The 22,911-nt window shown below is 44.5% G+C and overlaps 1 protein-coding gene across 5 annotated transcripts in view; it reads right to left on the reverse strand.

Annotated features, from left to right (window-relative positions):
- ADAMTS6 (ADAM metallopeptidase with thrombospondin type 1 motif 6) overlaps window positions 1-22,911 on the reverse strand; it is a 328,383-nt gene that overhangs the window by 21,811 nt on the left and 283,661 nt on the right. For all 5 annotated transcript variants that reach the window (XM_073344058.1, XM_073344059.1, XM_073344057.1 and 2 more), the window contains 2 exons: window positions 21,473-21,602; window positions 2,487-2,691 (listed from right to left, as the gene is read on the reverse strand). In XM_073344058.1, coding sequence (XP_073200159.1) covers window positions 2,487-2,691; window positions 21,473-21,602 — 335 coding nt within the window. The remainder of the gene's footprint in view (window positions 1-2,486; window positions 2,692-21,472; window positions 21,603-22,911) is intronic.

Raw genomic sequence — 22,911 nt, forward strand, 5'->3', positions numbered from 1 at the left:
AATCGTCCCAATACTCAGCACAGCTGCCTCCATTTGGCTCAGCCTATTCTTCTGGGCCAGCCCTCTTTAGGGCCTGCAGCTGGGCCCCCTATTGAGTGCCTGGGCCCCCATATCTAGCTACCCTGCCATGAAGCAGGGTGCGGCCAGTCCCTTTTAGCAGGGCATTCACAAGGTTTACCTCTGCCCTGCCACAGAGCCATAAAACTCGTATAGCTGCTCACAGAGTTGGAACATCAGCAGTCCCGGGGAGATTGTTTAGTAAGCAGAATGCACGTGAAGGAGTCAAAGATGCATAATAAATGCAATGTGCTACAAGGCTCTACAGTTTATCATGGGGATATTATTATTATTTATTTGTATTGTGATATATACACAATGGAAAGATGCTTCCTGGTCCCAAAGGGTTTACAATCTAATCAACACCACATAAATGGACTATAAAAGGTTTTTGTGTCTCTATCTCCTCATTTACTCCCTCCTCCAATCATCCTTCCTCTTTTTCTCCTCCACTCATCTCTTTCTTCCTACTCATCCTCTTTCTTCTCCAAACTATTCCTCCAAGCCTTGGATTAACTGTTAATGGGGTGGGATGCTCTGTGCCTTCTTCTCTCTCAGGAAGTGGGTGACCAAGTAGGGATTGCTTCCAAACCCCCACTTGCCCTGGCTTTGCCACTCCACTTCTAAAACCAGCTTGAATTGCAGGGAATAGGCAAGTAGAGAAGAGAGGGGACATAGTACATAAGGGATGACATTGACAGTCTGCCTCCTGGCACCTTTTAAAAACTCACTCCACAATCCGGGGGGGGGGGGGGTGTTCTACGGCCCTGCTCTGTACATAGAGATGTTACTGTAGGGAACTGCTTTCTGACACATAATAAGGATATAAACCAGACACCATCTTAGGAAAATACTCTGGGAAAAAGGGCCATTCTTTTAAGACTATAAAACCAGAGACGGGTCAAGATCTGAACTCTGTGGCTGGCCCATCTTTGTATTGCCCAAATGAATGATGGAAACTTGTAACAAAAAATGGAACCTCAGGAGTCCAAGCAATAGCATCAGCATAAAGGGCTAAAGATGATCCGAAGCTTTTAGAAAAAAAATCCTGTAAATTTTAAAAATATTTTTCTGCTCCTAGTTAAAAAAACAATCACACACTTAATGGAAGATCCCCTATGGAACTGAACGAATGCTTGCCAACTACAGTAGAGATAATAAAATTCTATGTCGGAAAAATGATGAAAAAAATAATTTTTAAACTAGGCAGATTTGGTTGAGTTCCCCTCCTCCCCCCATAAGTTAGCGGTAGTTTTCACCAGTGGAGAAAATTGTTTTCAATGTTCATATCAATAATTATCAGACATTATACATCACTTAACATCCCAAAACACACCACAATTCTTTACAAGCTGAAATACAAACTATAGAGAGGGATAGCATCACTCTGAAATTAGGCCATCAATGAAAGCAGAGCCACAGCATCTCACAGCATCCTGCATCAACAGTTTATGACAGGAAGTGATGTACATCATCTGTATATGGTGTGGAGCTGATGGCACTGTATGCAACTTCAACATGGCCCCCAGCATATGGGGGGTGTGTGTGACTGCTGTGCTTTGCCTATTTACAGATGCTGTAACAGTCCCTTGGAGCTGAAGGCAGGTGTGCCATAACTTAAAACAGCCCTGAGGCTGCTCTAATATAAGATGGGGATCCCACCCTGGAAACTAGGAGTTGCAAAGGAGGTACACAACCATCTTTGCCACCTTGCCTTAGTAGTGCTCTGCAAAGTCTGAATTCAGCTCAGAACTAGGGCAATGGAATCAATTTCTGTTCTCAATTGTACGGGTGCACATCCTTTGAATTCAATAGGATTGAATCAGCATAAATTGAGCTTAGATCTTGTTTCATACACTAACGGACACTGCCTATTAATAAAGGTATACTAGCCTCTCCTAGGAATACTGGAGATGCAAGTCTTAGTTCCAGCTTTCACATCACCTTTCTGTGGTACTTATTTATGTATGCTTGCTGGGTTACTTGAGGACAAACATGGCATTTCTTGTAGTTTTTTATACCTAAGTGCTCTAAAAATCATCATATCCTTTTTTAAGCCATACACCTGTAAGGAAGCCTCTGGAAACTAAAATCCCCTTTCTCAGTTTATGACTTTGCTGAACCAGGAAGCTGCCCCATGCCAACAAATTATTGCGCAGCAGCACTGGTTTTAGCCTTTATTGGCTAAACAACATGCCCTATTCGTTACATGATGACAGTAGATAAAAATTAAAGACTTTAATGTCATTTTAAACATGTTTAATGTTCTAAATCAGACAGCTACTGATTTCTTATTAATCCTCTGCCTTTAGATCATGATTTACAGATGACAAGCAGCAATAAAAATGTATTTACATTCAGTGGGAGGAACTCATAATTTAACCATTGCCAATGAATTAAAAATGTTAATCTGTGTGAAATATCCTTACTTCTGACCAGTCCAAGGCAACCCACTGTGGTGGACAAGACTGATTGTTACAGGGTTCTTTTTCAATAGGCCGGTGTGTTAAACAGTTAATATTGTCCAGTGTCTCCTCCTCAGACGGTCCAATCTTTCTGATACAGAGAACTGTTCGTGTACGTATTCCTCCATCACAGGTCTTACTGCATTCTGACCAATCTCCTATAAACCACCTGTAGAGAGAAAATCAGGAAATTTAAATAACTCATTTCACATATAGAATCATAGAAGTGTAGAGGACTGGAGAGGACCTCAATAGGTCATCTAGTCCAGTCCCCTGCACTCAAGGTAGGACTAAGTAATAACTAGACCATTCCTGACAGGTCTGTGGCGCAAAAGGAGATGATGATTACACAATCATAAAATCCAAACCTTAGTTTAAATTAATAATCCTAAATTATGTTCAATAACACACATGCTCTTCTTAGTAAAATAAAAAGTATAAGTACAAGACAATGCAAGAGCAGTCACAGGGATGGGCATGAGCAATGAGAAACCAGTGAGCTGCTGCTGGCTGCTGCAACCAGTTGGGCAGCCTGCTGAAGGCTGGCTGAACTGATGAGACTGCCTGGGAGATTAGTTCTGCTGCAGGCCCGGATTCTTGACAACAGACCCCACTCAGGGGTGCTGTCTAGGAACCTCAGGGCCTGGTTTCTCAGGGTAAGTGTGATGGAAGGCACACAGGCAGTTTGGGGCATGGCGATGTTCTGCAGGTTCCCATGAACGTTTGTCTGGACTGTGACTGTCCCAGTTAATTAGTTATTGTAGTTTTCCTTAGACCCGATGGGAGTCTAGAATCTGCCGAACCACATATTCTTCTTGGCCCTGAACAGTTATAGGCAGAAGAGGGGGAGTAGTACGAAGTGGGAAGGGATTCATGATTAATGGTTTTAGAAGTGAGACATGGAAGCCGGGGTGAATCTCGAGGAAATCTGGTAGCTGTAACTTTTATGTAACCAGGTTAATCTGTTTTGTGCTTTGGAAAGGTCACAGGTACTAATGGTCCAGCTTTGTGGAGGGACAAGTTGATCACAGATTCCACGTGGACAACCACACTTCATCCACTACCCCAATGCGACATTGGTGAGGCCTCATCTGGAGTACTGTGTCCTGTTTTGGGCCCCACACTTCAAGAAGGATGTGGATAAATTGGAGAGAGTCCAGCGAAGGGCAACAAAAATGATTAGGGGTCTAGAACACATGACTTATGAGGAGAGGCTGAGGGAGCTGGGATTGTTTAGCCTGCAGAAGAGAAGAATGAGGGGGGATTTGATAGCTGCTTTCAACTACCTGAAAGGGGGTTCCAAAGAGGATGGCTCTAGACTGTTCTCAATGGTAGCAGATGACAGAACGAGGAGTAATGGTCTCAAGTTGCAGTGGGGGAGGTTTAGATTGGATATTAGGAAAAACTTTTTCACTAAGAGGGTGGTGAAACACTGGAATGCGTTACCTAGGGAGGTGGTAGAATCTCCTTCCTTAGAGGTTTTTAAGGTCAGGCTTGACAAAGCCCTGGCTGGGATGATTTAACTGGGAATTGGTCCTGCTTCGAGCAGGGGATTGGACTAGATGACCTTCTGGGGTCCCTTCCAACCCTGATATTCTATGATTCTATGAATGCCATGCATTGGCTGGCAGGACTGGTTGGCATACTATTTATAGCTTGCCATAGTGACTTCTAACTGCCTTTGAAGTTCTTGGTGACCTGCCAGATGTGGTCCATAAGTTCAGTAACAATGGGCATCATTCTGCAGGTTCTGGGTGGCATCCACCAGTTCTGCTGCTAGTAGGGTCTGTGCTAGCGTTGTGGACGCCCCGGCCCTAGTTTTAAAGGCTCTCAGTCTATCAGCCTACCAGTACAAGGGTGATCTAGCCTAGCGATCGGAGCAAGCATCAGGACCCAAAGACTAGGGTAAGAGCTGGAGTCAGTAGCCTAGGGCCAAAGCAAAGGGTCAAACCAGAGACCAGGTACTGGAGCAGGGAGGGGTTCAAGGCAGGGGCAGGACAGAGGGAAGCCTGGATGCAAGGCCGGAGCAGGAGGAACAAGCAGGAGTAGGCACAATGGTGGCATGAGCATTAAGAAGCCAGTGAGCTGCTGCTGCTGATTTAAGAGCCAGCCTGCTGGCCCCTGCAGCAAATCAGGTGTCATGGCCAATCGGGCAGTCTGCTGCAGGCCAGCTGTACTGATGAGGCTGCCTGGAGACTAGCTCTGCTGCAGACTCTGATTTCTGACAGGCTAATTTAGAACTTGACTCCTCTGATGGTTCCTTAATATGGTCCATTTATTTCTTTGGGTTTTTTTGGCTGCAACCTTCTCCTACCACAAATTTTACATATGACCCCATAGAAGGGGCATTTTCCATTTTTATAATGTTTTACTGCATGGAATCCACAGGTTTTCCTTTGCATTTTCTTTGTCTCCTCTGTTTTGTATTTGTTTTCCACAAATGTTGGTGTATTTTTCCTTGTATTTTCATACTTTGCCTATGCTACTTAGTGAGTTACCTGTGTCTGCTCTATTTATGCTCTGCATTTGTATGTGAGCTTGTTCACTAGCTTTGCACATGTCTACAACTCTTCATAGAGTTAGTGTGGGCTCTCTGAGAATTCTCATTCAAGAGCCTACATCTTTCATCTCTATTACTAATTTATCACACATTTGCTCACCTTTTGGTATTTGATAATCACAAGTCAGCCATTTTGTGTAATTTGGCAATATACTGATCTATTATTGCTCCAGATTCTCAATCACACTCACTGAAAGAAGAAATTACTCACCTTGTGCAGTAACAATGGTTCTTCGAGATGTGTGTGTCCCTATGGGTGCTCCATTGTAGGTGTGTCTGAATCCCTGTGCTGCTGATCGGAGAACTTCGATAGTACTGTCCGTTGTGTCCGGACATGTACTGTCTCTCCTCATGCTGCATCCCGAGGCTAGCCAATGCATGAGAGCTAACCATCCTCAGTTCCTTCTCTACCACAGAGTCATAGCGACAACTCTAAAGTAGAGGGGAGGAAGGAGGGTCATGAAGCACATCTCAAAAAACCATTGTTACTGCACAAGGTAACTTCTTCTTCAAGTACTGTCCCTTTCGGTGACTCCCAATCAGTATTCCTACTGGAGGGCTGGGGCTTTGGAGTCAGGTTAGTCACAGATGATAGTACTGTGGAGCCAAAGATGGCATCAGAGGCAGAGTCCCTGGTGATTGCATAACGTTCTGCAAAGGTGTGGACTGATGCCCACGTCGCCACTCTGCAGATCTCTGAGATGGGGACATCCCTGAAGAAGACGACAGATGAGTAGATTGATCTCGTGGAATAGGTAGTACAGATCGAGTCTGGAGGAGTCATTACAATTTGGTAGCACTGTTTGATGCAATTCAACGCCCACTTGGAGAGTCTTTGGGCTGATGTCACCGAGCTCTTAGATCTTTCCACCATAGAGAGAAATAGTCTAAGGGATTTCCTAAAAGGCCTTTGTCCTGTCAAGGAAGAATGCATGGGTTCTCCTAACATCTAAGGTATGTAGTATGACCTCTCTATTGTCTCAGTGAGGCTTGGAGTAGAATGCAGGAAGGTGAGTAGACTGATTCATGTGAAACGAGGAGATCACTTTAAGGATGAACCTTGGGTGCAACTGAAGTGTAACCTTGACAGGGAAGAATACTGTGTATGGGGGATGTATCAGCAGAGCTGCTATTTCCCCTGTTCTTATAGCCAAGGAAATTGCAATCAGAAAGACTGTTTTCATTAATAGGTATGCTAGTAAACAAGTGGCATAGTTTTGAAGGGAGGCCTAGTCACCCCTTTCAACACGAGGTTTAGGTCCCATGAGGGGGTAGAAAGTTGAGGTTGAGGGAAGAGGTTTGTTATTCCCTTAAGGAACCTTGTAGTGGTTGGGTCCGATAATACTGAGTACCCTTCTACAGGTTGGTGAAATGCTGTAATAGCTGTTAGGCAGACCTTGAGAGAGCTCAGGAATAACCCCAATTTTTTAAGGGTCAGGACATATTCCAGAGTATGTGGAAGAGTTCCTGACACGGGAGAGATTTGGTGAGATGTGCTCCAAATCTGAAACCTGGACCATTTCTGAGGTAAGTGAGTCGTGTGGAGGACTGTCTTCTGTGCAATACAACCTCTTGTACTTCGTTTGAGCATGAGCTGTCTAGGCGCTTGGACCACCAAGAAGCCGTACTTTGAGGCAGAGGATCCCTGAGATGGGATGTGTGGTACGCCCTCTATCCTGAGAGAGAAGGGAGATCAGTGGGACAATTGCGAACTGCATCAAGTAAGGGTAGCAGGTCTGTCTTGGCCACGTGGGAGCATGTGACGCTGTACCCTAAAGCAACACCCTGGCACCCCCCATATTTATCATGATGATATGATTATGATGTGTTTTGTACAAAGTATGCCTTGTAAGATATCATTTTAAAAGTCTTGATCTGTTGAATATTAATATACTGTTGAATTGTATGTGTTGTCATTTTATGTGAAGTTATGAAGTTATGTGTATGTTACTAAAATATGATGTGAAGCTGGAAACACCCACAACCAACCTTTCAGGTACAACAATGGGGCAGCCAGACACTGATGATGGCCCATTGAGGGGAATACATACTCACAAGGAGTACCCCAGGAACTGTATACAATAGAAACCTCTCAAAGATAGCACATACACAGTGGAGACTGTTTGATGCACTTCATAGAAAAGGATCTTTCCAGAAAGCTGAAAGAAGCTATAAAAGGAGGAAGTGACATCATTGCTTGTCCTCATTCCTCCTACAACTCAACACCTGGAAACATGTATAGAGAACGAAGATTGAACTGGGGAGGTGCTCCCAGGCTGCAAAGGAGAATCCTAGCTTGTATATTAAGGAACTATACCATCAAAGTGAGACACTGCTTGATTTAAATCTGGTCTAGTTTATAGAACTCAGATTGCATTTTTACTTTTATGTCTTAGGTAAACAACTTTGATCTGTATGCTCACTTCTTATAATCACTTAAAATCTATCTTTCTGTTCTTAATAAATCTGTTATACATTTTTTACAGTGTGTTGCTTGAAGTGCAAGGGAAATCTGCTCAGGAACAAGACCTGGTATATGTCCTCTCCACACTGAGGGAGGGGCGGACTGGGTAATAAACTCACAGTGGTTAGGCTTCTGACCAGGCCAGGATAGTCCAACTCTAGGGTACTAGGCTGGGGAACTGGGGGGAGTTGGCTGGAGCCTCTCTATTGTTGGTTCATGAGTGGCTGGCGAAAGCATTTATTTAACTTAGCTGGGTGTGTCCCTGCTTGTGGATAGCTATGTGAGTGCAGGACCTGGAGGGGTTTACAGCTTGTCATAGCATTACAGTGTGAGAAGGAGCCCAGGTTGGTGTGCAAGTAGAATGAATTATATTGAAATTATAATTCATTAAAGAAATGCTACTTGAAGGGTTTGTTGAAATACAGTTGTCAGGAAGAGAATCATTAAGGAGTGTGAGACAATGGGTCCTCAAACTACTTACCTTAGAGCTCCTACTGAGCTAGGAGATTGGTAAACGTTAGTATGCAAATAAGATACGTATGTATATTTGTCAGTTTCTGCTTTCTTTTGTCTCTTATGTTAAATTGGCTTTGGCTTAGCTGTATAAATAAGTTATCTTGGGCCTCAGAGAGGGGCTCACATCTGGGTGCATTAGCAAAGCGCTTTGCTAATAAACAGAGTGGTCTGACAAATTATGTGAGTCCTGAATCTGACTTTGACAATTTGGAGGTTCCACCAAGATGGCAACCGTCTTCACTGGGGCAGTGTGACTCCTGACCGTTCTTAGGACGGCTGTGGCAAGCCGGCACCTGGGCATTTGGCCCAAACGGTCCTCCACCAGAACAGAAGGGTGCATGACCACAGTGAAGTCTACGCCATCGAACCCGTTGGTTCCCACTCTGTTCTGGTAAGGATCCCGGGATCTGACATCAGGAATCTGGTCAGGTAATTATTTCTGTGTTTTGTCCAGACCGAGGACTGTCTTGTCTCTGTGTCTATCCATCCTCCCTGTGGTGTGTTTGAGTCTGGGCGCCATCTCCGTCTGGGGATCGGCTGACCAAAGGGTTCCTGTCCCCTCGGTCTGAGTGAGTGAAATCTGCACAATCGCAGCCGCACTGCGCCTTGGGTAAAGCCCTTGGTGTGAAAGCAAGGGTGACTGAAGCAGTAGCCTGTGGGCTCCTTTTGTGTGTTGCACCAGACATGGCTCTGACGAACCCGACTTTCCTTCTTGTGTGATTGGTGTGTAAAGTCCTCCTGCATGGGTAACCAGACGTCTAAGTCGGGACAGTTTCCTAAAGGAACGCCAGCTCATTTTATGTATTTTAGGAAGGGTCCGGACTCCTGTAAATTTCTGGAAAAATGGTCTAGGCTAACTCAGGAGAATCCCAAAATTCAGTGGCCATTGTTAGGATCTTGGGACAAAGACCGAGTAGACGTCTTAAAAGACGAACTCGGCCAACCTAAAACTAAATTGGCAAAAGGAGAGGTTGATTGTTTCATGTAGTGTTGGGAAGAGGCAAATCATAGGTGGACAGAATCAAAACTTGCCTCTCTCAAGGATTCAAATGATAAGTTAAAAGCTTTATTAGAAGCCTCCTCTCCCACTGCCAGACCGAGCGCTCCCCTTTATCCCGTTCTCCGAGAAGATCAGGATTGATCCCATCCCCCTTCATACTCCCATCTCATTGTGGGAAAGGACGAGGAAAACCCCTTGTTAAATTCTGGGGATGACGATGAGGAAGATGCATTAATTGGCCTGGCATCCTTGCATTGGATCAATAGGCAGTCAAAACAACTCCCAGGGGTCTCCAGTTCAGACCAATCCGGATCGTCCAATACCGCCCAGGCCCATTCCTCTGGTACCACTCAGACCCGTAAAGAAAAAAACTCCGTTCCTCCGAAACCCTCCAGTCTGCCTGACTCCTCTGTTTTTCCCCATACATACGAAGATAGCCTGGACACTGATTGGGCCCAAAGCTTAAGCTCTGGCTCTAAACCTATCCAGGCTCCCCTCGGAATCCTGCATACTGGCGGCCAACAAGAGGGTCCCACTTGGAGCTATAAATCCTGGACTCATACAGAGCTCCTTTCAATTGTAAAAGGCTTTCCAAAGCCCCTGGAAAATCCTACCACATTTGCGGAGGAGTTTTTGTTAGTGTGCGACACCTATGAACCCTCTGAGGCAGACCTCCTGCAGCTGTGCAAGCTACTTGTAAACCCTAGCGAGCATGAAAAATCGCTCACAGCAGCCAATTGGCCCATCAGTGAGCGCCATTCAACTTTACCAGACACCGGTCCTGACGCTGAATACCGAAAAAAGTGTAAAGACCGAGCTAAAAACCTACATGAGGCCATCCCCAGAGTATGGACTCCAAAAACAAACTGGACAGCCATACATTGCTGTAAACAGCAACAGGGAGAAAGTCCGGGTGACTATCACACCTGACTGACTGATGCTTTTCTGCAACGTTCTGGTATATAGCAACTGGGTGAAAATGGGAAGGGCGCCCTGGCTCATGCGTTTGTTAATGGCCTCCTAACTGCTATTGGCAGTATGCTAAAGCAAATAAGTGTTGGGTGGGAAACTGAAACCATGGATAAATTACAATCAGTGGCAGAACACTGCCGTCGCACTCTAAAGGGAAAGGAGGAACAATCTTCCCAAAAGTTAATGGCCCTGCAAATACAGCATTATTCAGGGCAAGGTAAACAGTACCGGGGAGGGGGAGGTGGTCACGGGAGGGGCCGTGGAACTGGATTTTCGGGTTTTGGGGATGTTTGTAATTACTGTAAACAACCTGGACATTGGAAAAATGAGTGTCCGCGCCGGCCTAATAGCTCTGTAAACAACCAGCTAGACCCCCTGTCGGCACAGCCTGACAGTCCCCAGACTTACTTTGTCCCACAGCAATGACAGAACACCAGGGAACCTCAGGAAATTTTAGCTCCTTTACTACCTCTCACTCCCACGGGTGAATGTGTTTTGACTATTAATGATCTTTCTCTCCCTTTCCTTGTTGATACGGGAGCTTCGGTCTCTGCAGTTCGTACTGCCGACCTGCCTGAGGTTCCCCGCTCCGAAAAAACCATATCCACTGTGGGCATTACGGGAGTCCCAACCCCTTATCCCCTTTCAAAACCTCTACCAGTCCAGGTTGTGTGATTGGTGTGTAAATGCATGGTCCTTTCCGCGGACCATGCATTCCTGCTCTCAGATTCCACTCTGGTGAACCTTTTGGGTCGGGACCTGTTATGTAAACTTGGTTGTACCATCTACTGTTCCCCGGATGGTGTCTACTTACAAATCCCCCAGTCCTCTCTGAGCGATTCTGTAGCCTCCCTGCTGTCTGAAACTCCCCTTTCCACTCCGGTCCCCTGCTGCCCATTGGTCCCATCCCTTGAACACCTAGTTTCACAGGTCCCATCCTCTCTGTGGCCAACCCACCTGTCTGAAGTGGGCCATTTACATACTGACCCCGTCTGCATTATTGTTGATTCCTCCAAACCTCTGCCTCGCCTGTCTCAATACCCTTTAAACCCCGAAGCAGAGGCTGGCATTGCTCCAGTCATGACCGCCCTGCAGAAACAAGGCATTATTATCCCTTGCTCCAGCCCCTGTAACACCCTTATCCTCCCAGTTCGAAAGGCTGATGGTCGTGGCGGTTTGTTCAGGATCTTCGGGCCATTAACCGCATTGTCATACCTGCCTTTCCCGTTGTCCCTAACCCAGAGACGATTCGGCTTCTATCCCACCAGATGCAACTCATTTTACTGTTGTTGATTTGTGCTCTGCTTTCTTTTCTGTCCCGGTTCACCCTGACTCCCAGTTCCTGTTTGCCTTTTGTTACAAGGGGCAACAGTACACATGGACCACACTGCCCCAGGGGTATACTGAAAGCCCGTCATATTTTTCCCAAGCATTAGCCCGAGACCTTGCTGACCTTGTTTTCCCGTCCAGGTCCACACTAGTCCAATATGTAGATGATCTACTCCTCTGTTCCCCTTCATTGTCTGCCTCTGAAACTGACTCTTTAGTGCTCCTTACTGCCCTAGCAAATAAGGGTCACAAAGCTTCTCGCTCTAAACTACAACTCTGTCAAGCTTCTGTCACATACCTTGGCTTTCTCCTCTCCCAGGGTTCCCATGCACTTTCTCCCACCCGCATCCAAGCTATCCTTAGCTTTCCCCAACCCCGCTCCCCATGCCAGGTCCGGAAGTTTTTAGGCATGGCTGGATTTTGCAGACAGTGGATTCCCCAATATGCCTCCCTTGCAAAACCTCTCCAGGAACTCACTTGATTCTCTGTGCCTGACCCCATGCCGTGGCCCCCTGAGGCCAATTCTGCCTTTGTTTCCCTCAAACAGGGTTTGGCTTCTGCTCCTGCCTTAGGGCTGCCTGACTATTCTAAGCCTTTTACCCTTTTCTGCCATGAACAATCTGGGTATGCATTTGGAGTTCTCACTCAGATGCACGGAGAAAAGAACCGCCCAGTGGCTTATTTCTCTGCCACTTCAGACCCTGTTGCCCAAGGCTTACCCCCCTGCCTTCGTGCTGTGGCTGCTTCAGCGTGCCTAGTCGAAATGTCTGATTCCCTTGTTCTCCGCTCTCCTCTTATCCTCCTGGTCCTTCACTCTGTAGAAACTCTCCTGCTACAACATAACACAGGCCAGCTCTCCTCTGCCCACCTTACCAGGTACGAACTTTTACTACTATCAGCTTCATATATCACCATAAAGCATTGTTCTCAGTTAAACCCTGCCACTCTCCTTCCTTTGTCTCATGATGGTGATCCCCACGACTGCCTTGCAACTGTCTCTGCTGTCACCATCCCGCGCTCTGACCTTTCTGATGTCCCTCTCCCTAACTCTGACCTTGTTTTATTTACTGATGGTTCCTGTTTTCAAGACGACCAAGGTCGTCTCCTTGCAGGATACGCTGTAGTTTCACTCTCTGAAACCCTGGAAGCTGCGCCTCTACCTTCTGTAACCTCAGCACAAGTTGCTGAATTAGTTGCCCTCACCCGTGCCTGCTTTTTGGCAGAGGGATGCTCCGCCACCATTTACACTGACTCCCGCTATGCTTTTGGGGTTGTACATGACTTTGGTACCCTCTGGCAAACTTGGGGTTTCCTTACCTCTGCCGGTACCCCTATTAAAAATGGGTCCTACATCGCTGCCCTTCTGTATGCAGTTTTACTTCCGTCTGCCCTAGCTATTGTTAAGTGCCCTGGCCACTCAATGGTGGATACTGATGTTGCTAAGGGTAACGCATTTGCCTGATGCCTCTGCTAAACATGCTGCTGCCATAGAACCTTCCCCAGATGCATTTCTCAGTTCCCTTTCTGTTTCTATACCACCGCAGTCCCTCACTGACCTCACCCTGCTCCAAGACTCTGCCCCAGAAACCAAGAAAGAATCCTGGGTTGCCCAAGGTTGCTCTCTACATCCCGATTCTCTTTGGTGCTCGCCTACTGGCACCTTGGTAGCCCCCTTTTCACTCTACTCGTCTCTGGCTGCCCTGCTACACGGTGTTTCGCATGTCGGAAAGGAGGGGATGGTCTCTGCTGTAACTAAGACAGGATGGTGGGCCCCCCATTTTAGCTCTTTTGCAGCCCGCCAGTGTGCAGTCTGTACCATTTGCCAAAGCCATAATATTGGTAAACCTGTAAAAGTGGCCCAGGGGTTCCGGGGCATGCCTCAAGCACCGTTCTTGCATTGGCAACTTGATTTTGTACAAATGCCTAAGTGTCAACAATATGAATTTATATTGGTTATGGTACGTTTATTCTCTGGTTGGATTGAAGCCTTTCCTTGTAGCAAGGCTGACTCACTGTCTGTTGCCAAATGTTTGTTAAATCATATTATGCCTGCCAAGGGAATTCCTGCTACTCTGTCCAGTGATCGGGGTACACATTTTACTGGACAACTTGTTCAACACCTGGACCATATATTGCGTATCAAACACCTGTTGCACTGTCCCTACCACCCACAGAGTGCAGGTGCAGTTGAAAGACGAAATGGTGTACTTAAGAATAAGCTTGCTAAAATTTGTAACTCTACAGGATTAAGCTGGCCAGTAGCCTTACCATTAGCCCTTATGGACATGAGATCCACTCCATCCCAAAGGCATAAATTAAGTCCCTTTGAAATTGTTATGGGACGCCCTATGCGAGGTATGACTACTATTACTCCTGTTCCAGATTTGAACTTGACTCACAGTGCGCTCCTTCAGTATTGCAAGGGACTAATGCAAGCTGTAAGTCACTTCCATTCACAGGTTCGAGCAGCCTGGCCCACAGAACCCACCTCCGACGCTTGCCACAATCTCAAGCCAGGTGATAGGGTCTACGTACAGTGCCATCATCGAAAGCACGCCTTGGAGCCCCAGTGGAAGGGTCCTCATCAGGTACTGCTTACAACACAGACGGCTGTTAAACTATCTGGCATCGCAGCGTGGATACATGCTTCACAGTCTAAGAAGGCACCATCCCCAGAGAACCAATCGTCACCTCAGGACAACACAGAGTCAATTTTGACTCCAGAAGAAGACGTAGAGGAACAGTCTGCAATACCTTACAATCTACGCTCTCATAAGGGTTGCCAGAAGCAGATGACGAACAAAACAAAACGAAACAAAACAAACAAACAAAAAAAAAAGCAGTAGCGAGCCTAGCGCCTACTGCCTGGTGAGCGTAAAACCGTGACTGTGGTTCCCTCAGTTGAGGTTGTCAGAACCAGAAGAGCCTTGCCTCCAACATGCACCTCTGCCTGTTCCTCGGCTGCTGGTATCTTACGGTCTGGGGAGACCACAATGACAATTCTTTTATCCAGCAGCAGGTGTGGATAGCTCAGACCCTTAATATTTCTAATTGCTGGGTCTGCAGCCACATCCCAGCCCACTCTCAAACTGGTGTTCCTGTCCTGGCTATCCCACTCAAGTCCCCAGACCTCACTGGAGGGCCTCGTCTGTTTAACAAAATATGGAACAGCAATGACACTTGGGAAGTGGTGGGAATAAATGCATCTAAATGGATAAGTGTAGTGGAGGGAAAAGGTCATTGGTGTTGGGTGTGTAATGGGACAGGGCTGGATCTGGGGAAAAGCCGCTGCCTTCAGCATATTGTGGCCAATGCTGTATGGGATTATTCAAACAAAACCAAAAAGTGGCGGGCCGGGTATGGAGATATGAATTTTTTCTCAACCTGGGATCAAAAAAAGAAATCAATCTCATGTTCCCCCTACAGTAACATTAGTGAAAACAATACAATCTTTCAATGTCGTGCAAATAACACCACTCCTCATAAGGAGAATTACCCTGTACCCTTTGGGGGATACTCTCCCTCCTTTGCAAACACCTATATGACAAATGGGTGCAACCGACCCTTCCCGGCCTTAATAGGCCATCACTGGGTGTGTGGGACCAGAGCTTATACCGCACTACCAGCTAATTGGTCAGGAATCTGTTATCCTGCCCGACTCTTCCCACAATTCTGAGTGCTAGGAACCTTCCCTTGAGAACGCCTCCGCAATTTCAGGCGAAAAAGGAGGGAATTAACAGATGCCCAATGGTATGTAAATAACATAAGCCCCTTAACCTGGGAAGAGGCCATTGGCGGTTCCTTAATACTATTAGGGGGAGTAATACACCATGCAAAAAGGCTCCTAAGGTTACAAGCAGTAGTTGAAATAATGGCAAATGAAACCGGAGAAAGTTTAAGAGCCCTGGCCAAAGAAACAGGGGCAATCCGACAGATGGCCCTCCAAAACTGTCAGGCATTGGACATAGTGCTGGCGGCAAAAGGAGGGACTTGTGCTCTCATTGGAAAAGACTGCTGTGTGTATATACCAGATAACACCAATGAGGTAATAGATCATGCTAGCCACTTAGAACAAATCGCATATCTTCCCCACGAAGAGCCAAGTTCTTTATGGAAGTGGCTAAGTAACCTTTTCAATTTCTCTGGCATAGGAAACTGGTTGTTTCAGGGAGCCCTAACTCTCCTATTTGGAATCCTAATAATTTTTGTACATTTTCAGTTACTTTCCTGTTGTATCCAAAATTGTGTCAGGCATGCTACACACATAGCTGCCCCAAACCAGAGTGCTAATCTGATGATTTTAAATATCACTGATGAACAAAGAGATAAAGAACGCTTGATATGTGGAACCCAGTCATTGTTGGTCATTACGTAGCTTGACCAAAAGGAGGGACTGTGAAAGTAGAATGAATTATATTGAAATTATAATTCATTAAAGAAATGCTACTTGAAGGGTTTGTTGAAATACAGTTGTCAGGAAGAGAATCATTAAGGAGTGTGAGACAATGGGTCCTCAAACTACTTACCTTAGAGCTCCTACTGAGCTAGGAGATTGGTAAACGTTAGTATGCAAATAAGATACGTATGTATATTTGTCAGTTTCTGCTTTCTTTTGTCTCTTATGTTAAATTGGCTTTGGCTTAGCTGTATAAATAAGTTATCTTGGGCCTCAGAGAGGGGCTCACATCTGGGTGCATTAGCAAAGCGCTTTGCTAATAAACAGAGTGGTCTGACAAATTATGTGAGTCCTGAATCTGACTTTGACATTGGTAAGACAGAGGTCTCGGCATTACCCAAGTTCCAGGTTGCACCCGGGGGAATCTGTCACAAAGCAATCAGATTTATATGAGCTCCGTCCTTCTTTATCTTCAGCAGGACTTTCATCAGAAGAGAAAATAGAGGGAAGGTGTAAGAAGTCTTTGTCTCATGGGAGGAGGAAAGCATTGCCCAGAGAGTACCAGTTCCAAGGTGGGGATCAGTATCATGGGCACTTCTTGTTCTGGTACGTGGTGAATAGGTCTGTGGCCAGCGTTCCCCACCATGAGAATAAGTTGTGAAGTACTGACAGGTGTATCTCCAATTCATGGTTGTGCAGGATTGTCGACTATCGCGTTTTGCATGCCCAGGAGATAAGCTGTGGACAGGGTGATGTTGTGAGAGAAACATCAGTTCCACAGTTTCATTGTCTCCGTGCAAAGAGAGGGCGATCTGGCTCCTCCCTGATAGTTGACATAATACATGTACGCTATGTTGTCAGTTAGGATCTTTATATGCGATCCTGTTATCAGTGGGAGGAAATGAGTGCATAGAGGAAATGGGTTCCTGACCACTCTCAACTCAAGGAGATTGATATCTCCGCAGGTGACCATTTGCCTTGCACTGTGAGGCAGTTTAAATGTATGCCCCATCCTATGAGGGATATCAGTTTGGTGGACGGTTTTCTGTTTTGATGTAAGATGTTTTGAACCTCAGCTCAGCAGCTTCTTTCTGTAGAAGTCATTCTGTCAGCTTCCAAGCAGTCAGGTGCAACAATGCTGGATCTGAGTGCAGGATTTGCTTGTTTGTCTGAGACACCAGGACTAGCAAAACTGGTAAGGTGATTAGTGGATGAGTTGATAGATTCACCACGATCAAACACCAGTACAGCCTGGCCTATGCAAAGGCTATCATGATGATGTGACCTGCATTTTGTCTCAGCTTCATCAAAACCCTGGGTATCATAAGTATCGGTGGGAAGGCACATATTAGTCCATAGAATGAGCATCTGTCAGGGAGCAAAGACTTAAGCTCTTTCTGGCACAAAATGTACTCGTTGTGGCATGTCACAAACAGGTCCACTTTGGAATCTTCTACCTGTGAAGATGCTGTGGAGGACAGAGCCCCTGATACACCACTTGTGGTTTTCTGAGAAGTACCTGCTAAGTTGGCTGCTGGGATATTCTGTTGACTGAGTGGGAGGTACCGGGGTGATGTGCAAAAGATGCATGGCTTCTTAATGGTGTGAGAAGGATCTTGCTCTCCCTTGTCTGTTGGTATACTGCATCACCATGGTGTTGTCCATCAACATCTGGATTATTAAGCCTCAAAGAAGGGGCAGGAAAGCCTTGAACTCCAGTCATATAGTTCTTAGTTATAGGATATTTATGTGAGGGATGGCTTCCTGAGGGGACCATATCCTTTGGACTTTCAGTTGGTTGAGATATGCTTCCATCCCAGAGAAAAGGCATCTGTTAGTAAAGTCTTGGCAGGCAGAAGCATGCAAAAAGAAACTCTGCTGCACACTTGAAATGGTTCTGTCCACCAATTTAATGATAGGAGTTCTAGAGGGATCCATGCTGTGCCTGTTGGGTAGATATACTGATCTCAGTCATCCTTGCAGAGGACAAAGATATAGTATACTGTGTGACATAAGTGCATGCTGCCATATGCCCATGAATTTAGGTATGTCATCACTGCTGTTCTGGGGTTTGCTTGGAGCTGCATGTCATTGTCTGAAATCTCCATTGAGGAACATATGATCTCACTGTTTTGGAATCTAATACTTCCCTGATGCACTCTATATTTTGAGTTGAGATCAGTATAGAACTGTGTAAATAGAGTCTCTCACGTGTTGTGGAAATTTTTCTCTTTATTGACCAGTTGTCCAGAAAGGGGCTTCCTTGTCTCCTAAGAAGAGTTGCTACCACAGCCAGGACCTTCATGAAGACCCATAGAGCTATGGAGATGCCGAGGCCGAAGGGTAGAACTATGTGCTGTAGTGAGATGTGGCCACCAGAAATCTCATGTACTTTCTGTGCTCTGGATATATCAAAATATGAAAATATGCATCTTGCAGATCAAAACCCACAAACCAGTTCATAGAATCCAATAGAAGAGTTATAGTGGCTAGGGTAACCATGCAGAAATTGAAATGACAGCTAAATGTGTTGAGATGTCAAAGATGGATGACAGGCCTCCCCGTGGCCCCGCCTTCTTCTTTGGGATTAAGGAGTAGTGGCAATAAAAGCCCTTGCCCCTGAACTGTAAGGGCATTTTCTCTCCACTGCTCCCATTTGTAGAAGGGAAACTAGCTTCTCCTTCAACAGTCTCATGTAAGAAGGGTCCCTGAAGAGGGAAATGGAGGGTGGAGAGGTTTGAGCAGCTTGAAATGGAAAGGAATACCCCTTGCTTACTATCTCAAAGACCTACCAGTCTGAGGTTGTCCCAGACGAGGCTTCTTGGAAGAAAGAAAGCCATCTGCCAAATGGAGTGATGAAAGATAAAGGATGTGATCATGGTCCAGTCAGTGTCTCGACATTGGCATCAAATCTGTTGCCTGTCTGATACTCTGGATTGTGGGGCAGTCAAGGAGGAGGTAGAGAGTCATCTGTGATTAAATCTCTGCTTCTTCCTCAGAGGCTTTGAAGACCTTTGCTGAAGATAGTATTCCATCAGAGGTCTGTCTATAAAAAGGCCGCTCCCTCTGCTCTCTCCTCTATGGGGTTGAAAAATATAGCTGCAAACAGAATATTTAAGGATATGCAGCACCTCACTTGTGCTCTACTGAATAATTTGCTGCCCTCAAAAAGGAGGTTCTCTCTGTGACATGGACCTCTCTAGGGATCGTGATACCTGGTGCATGAAGATCTCCTCATTGCAAGAGTAGTGGCTGTAATCCTTGCTGCTGTATCAGACATTTCCAGCACTACCCAATGTGAAGATCTGGCAGTAAGCTGGCTCTCAGACATAAGGGACTTAATCTCCTCTTGATGTTATTTTGGTAGTTTGTCTACCAAATTGGAGAGCTGATCCCAACTAAGGATGTCATACTTTGAGAGAAGCGTGTGACAGTTAGCTACTATCAGCTGAAATCTCACTGAAAACTAGCCCTTCCAATCAATAAGGTCTAACTTGAGGTCCTTCTCACAAGGGGTGGTCTTTGAACAACCCGGTTCCTTTGATATCTCCTAGACTGCTTGCATGACCAGGGAGCCAGGTGTTGATAACAATATTCAAATCCGTTGGCTGGTACTTAGTGTTAGAGAGCTTATTCCCTCACTCTCCCACTTCCCTGGTCCTTCTCGCATGAACAGAGAGCAACAATACCCAAAGTCCGAAGGTGCAAACAATTCGATGTTTATTGGGGTGAACTTCCAGCAAGCTTAAATACAAGTTCCTTTTTCCTTATTTTCGAATCCCAACTTACTTCCTGTTTGCCCCTAATTTATATAGTAATATTCTTAGCTATACCTTAACTAATCATTCTACTGAAATTTAACTAACCAATCCTAACATATTGTAACATGATTAGCTAACCAATTATATCCCACCACCTTAATTAGTTTACACCCAGCAAAATTAATTATACAGCAGACAGAAACAATCAGAGAACCAGACAGAGATTATAGACAAACAATAGCAAAGTGGGAACTATAATGACAAAACATAACAGAAGTGAGGATTTCACATCCCAGCTATTGATAAGTGAGTTCTTGCCAGACAGGATGCTATCAAACTAAGTTTCCTTTTACATTTTCTAGGCACTTCCCTTTCTCTGGAGGTGATAGGAATACAATCCTGTCCTGATAGTGCCTGACAGCCCAATAGCACCTTATTTCAATGTGACTAGTTTGGAATGTGAGGATGTGACTGTTCACTTCCTAGCTTATGGCTGCCTCTGCTGCTTAGCCAAAGGCCTTAGCCTAAGAACAGGGCCTCAAACTGTCACAGTAAGAGAAGGCCCTTACACCAGCAGACAGTGATTTTGATTCTTTTTTTTATACCTCTAGAACTAGCCAAGTGATAAGAATACCCCTAAATTCTTAAAGTACAGGCCTTTGCAGACAGGCCTGAATATCTATATCCTAACACTTAGTACTTCTTGCTGGTCATTTTGGAGGTAGTCAGAGGCAGGTATATGCCAAATTGACTTGGCAGATTTGAGCAGGGCCTTGTTAATAAGCATTACCAGTCTCCCATGGTATGGCAGAATTATTATGAAGAGACAAAATGTTGTATCTCTCTCACTGGTTTCAGTAAAAGTTTTAATTATCTCAATAATTATAAAAAGGAATTATTGCACATGTACTATAACTATTTTTCAAAGTGAAATATTTCACCTGTTTCTTACAGCTTTAAAGTAAATTGATCCCTTTTGAAGTCTAGTTCCTTGCCATACAAATTGTGGTTTTAATTTTATTTGTAATGTAACATAGAGCTATCTTCAAAAACTAAAAGCAAGTAGACATAACCAATTAGGAACCTAATCCTACAAGGTACTCATCACCTCCTGTTAGATGCCAAGCAGTCCAAATCTTGTTAATGTCATTCCATACGTTGGTCAGTAAAGGTCACTTGATAAAAAAGTTACCAATAGATTGGGTGACCACGTGTTCCGATTTTAAAGGGATTGTCCCGATATTTGGGACTTTGTCTTATATAGGCGCCTATTATCGCCTACCCACTGCCCCAATTTTTCTCACTTGCTATCTGGTCACCCTACCAGTAGACAGTAGGGCCAACCTAAAAGTTTATGTATAGATTGCATCATATTTGAAAATCTTATCACAAATTTTAACTTGATACAATTTGAAAATACAGCAAGCTCTTAGCTCATAATGTAAATATCTACTGAACCTTTTAACTGGAAAGAATTATTATAAAGGCATTGACTGTTAATTCTCCCTCTCATCTTAAAACTCCTCTGTGCCAATGTTGGCGCCTTAAGGATGTCCCTCATTTCTATTCTCAGCATCCCTCCCCATACTCGACATTCAACCTTCAAGAAACTGATTCAATACCATCTTTCTGTCCAACAGAGACTGGACTTCACAGATTTTTTCTATATGCTTATTAATGCTGCTCATTAATCAAACAAGGGCCCCATCTAGGTCAGAGTGTAGTGCCTCCACCATTCACCCAGCTTCTTCTGGCCTGAAAAGCAAGAAGCCAGCACCAGAAATTGAACCCAGGTCTCCTGCATGATAATATGGGATCCTAAGACAAGACCAGGAAATTGTATTTTATACCACGTTTCACCAAAAGTAAATATTTCACAGATTTTTCTATATAAAAAAAAATGATTGCCTTGACAGTTAGTTGATAAATTACCATTTGTCCATAGTACTTACTCGGGTGGGCAAGGCTCAGTGTTGCAGGCTCTTTGGTTTTCTGGTGGTTTACTGTCTGGATCACAGTAGTTGTTCTGTACAATGGAGTTATCATCCAGCCTTTTACACACCACCTCTTGTTTCTGTATTCCTTGAAAATAAGTTGGACCCCATTACTTAACAGTAAATGCATCTTTCTGCTGAATAAAAGTATCTTTCACCTATTTGTAATCAATGTTCCTAAAGCTAAAAAAGTGAAAGGACCCATTGACTGAATGCTCCTGCAGAAAGCTTTCAATTTACTGTAATTTTAGGCAACTGCACTGTAAAGAGAATTTTAAATTACTGTTGTTTTCTAAGAAAAGAGCATATATATTTGTAGATTTAGTAACAAATATTTTATTTACATATGGCACAAAATCTATTTCCCATCTATTCCCTCTCCAGCAAAAAAAACCCCCAGTTTCCAAACAAAATAACATTAGACAGAATATGGTCACATTTCAGTGCAAAATTATTGTTTTTATGCTTTTGTTTTAAATAAAAGAGCAATAGTGTGAGATTCAGGGTCTCATTTTTGCACATTACATCACATAAGCATTATGTTCATTTAAATTATAAACCATTATTAATTCTCATTGACAAGCTTGTCTTTTTCAGTGTTCACTGTGTCTGGCACTTCCTGCTCCTCTTTAATTATGTTAACCAGCAACATGTCCTACAGAACTGATTGTCACTCACTAAAACATAATGATAGGTTGTTGCTCAATGGCAACATTTTAAGAGAATAGGAATCTGTCACTTAAACACCGGAATTCCATGTGATTTAAATTAAGACGTTGGGACTGAAGAATCACTTACACATAATAATCCTGTAGTTTAGAGTATTGGTATAAATCTAGTATACTTATCATTGGAATTTGCATGCAATATGCACCCCTCTTCCTTTTTTCAGATCAATCTTGGTCTGTTTACTTGAGCAAAAAGAAGGCCTGATTGCAACGCATACTCATAAGTAATTCTTTTTCACAAGTTAATTTCTCATTGAAATATAGGGGATATGTTTGTGTGCATGAGTAAGGGTTGCAGGACTGGGAGGAGTTTCATGCAAAAACCTTATGGAAAAAAAGCAGAGATAATGGTTTTGGGGTTTACTTGTTCTGCATTGTGACATGTCTAAAAACAAATAAGAATTAACACAACCTGGCTTTAACATATCAGCCAAATTTTATTTCAATGAGAAAATTTCAGTCACTACACTTTTACATGCTCCTTTCCTTTTGAAGACTTGGGTTTTGTATGAGATAGATTTTAACAGAGGTAAAATGAAGGACCTAGATGCGCCATATATCACTGGTTCTCAACTAGATGTCTGAGAACCCTTGGGGAGCCAGGAGCAGGTTTCAGGGGGGCCACCAACATAAACCAGAGACTAGGGCCAGCATTAGACTCACTGGGAC

The sequence above is a fragment of the Lepidochelys kempii genome, chromosome 5 (genome assembly GCF_965140265.1).
Source record: "Lepidochelys kempii isolate rLepKem1 chromosome 5, rLepKem1.hap2, whole genome shotgun sequence".
NCBI classification, from domain to species: Eukaryota; Metazoa; Chordata; order Testudines; family Cheloniidae; genus Lepidochelys; species Lepidochelys kempii.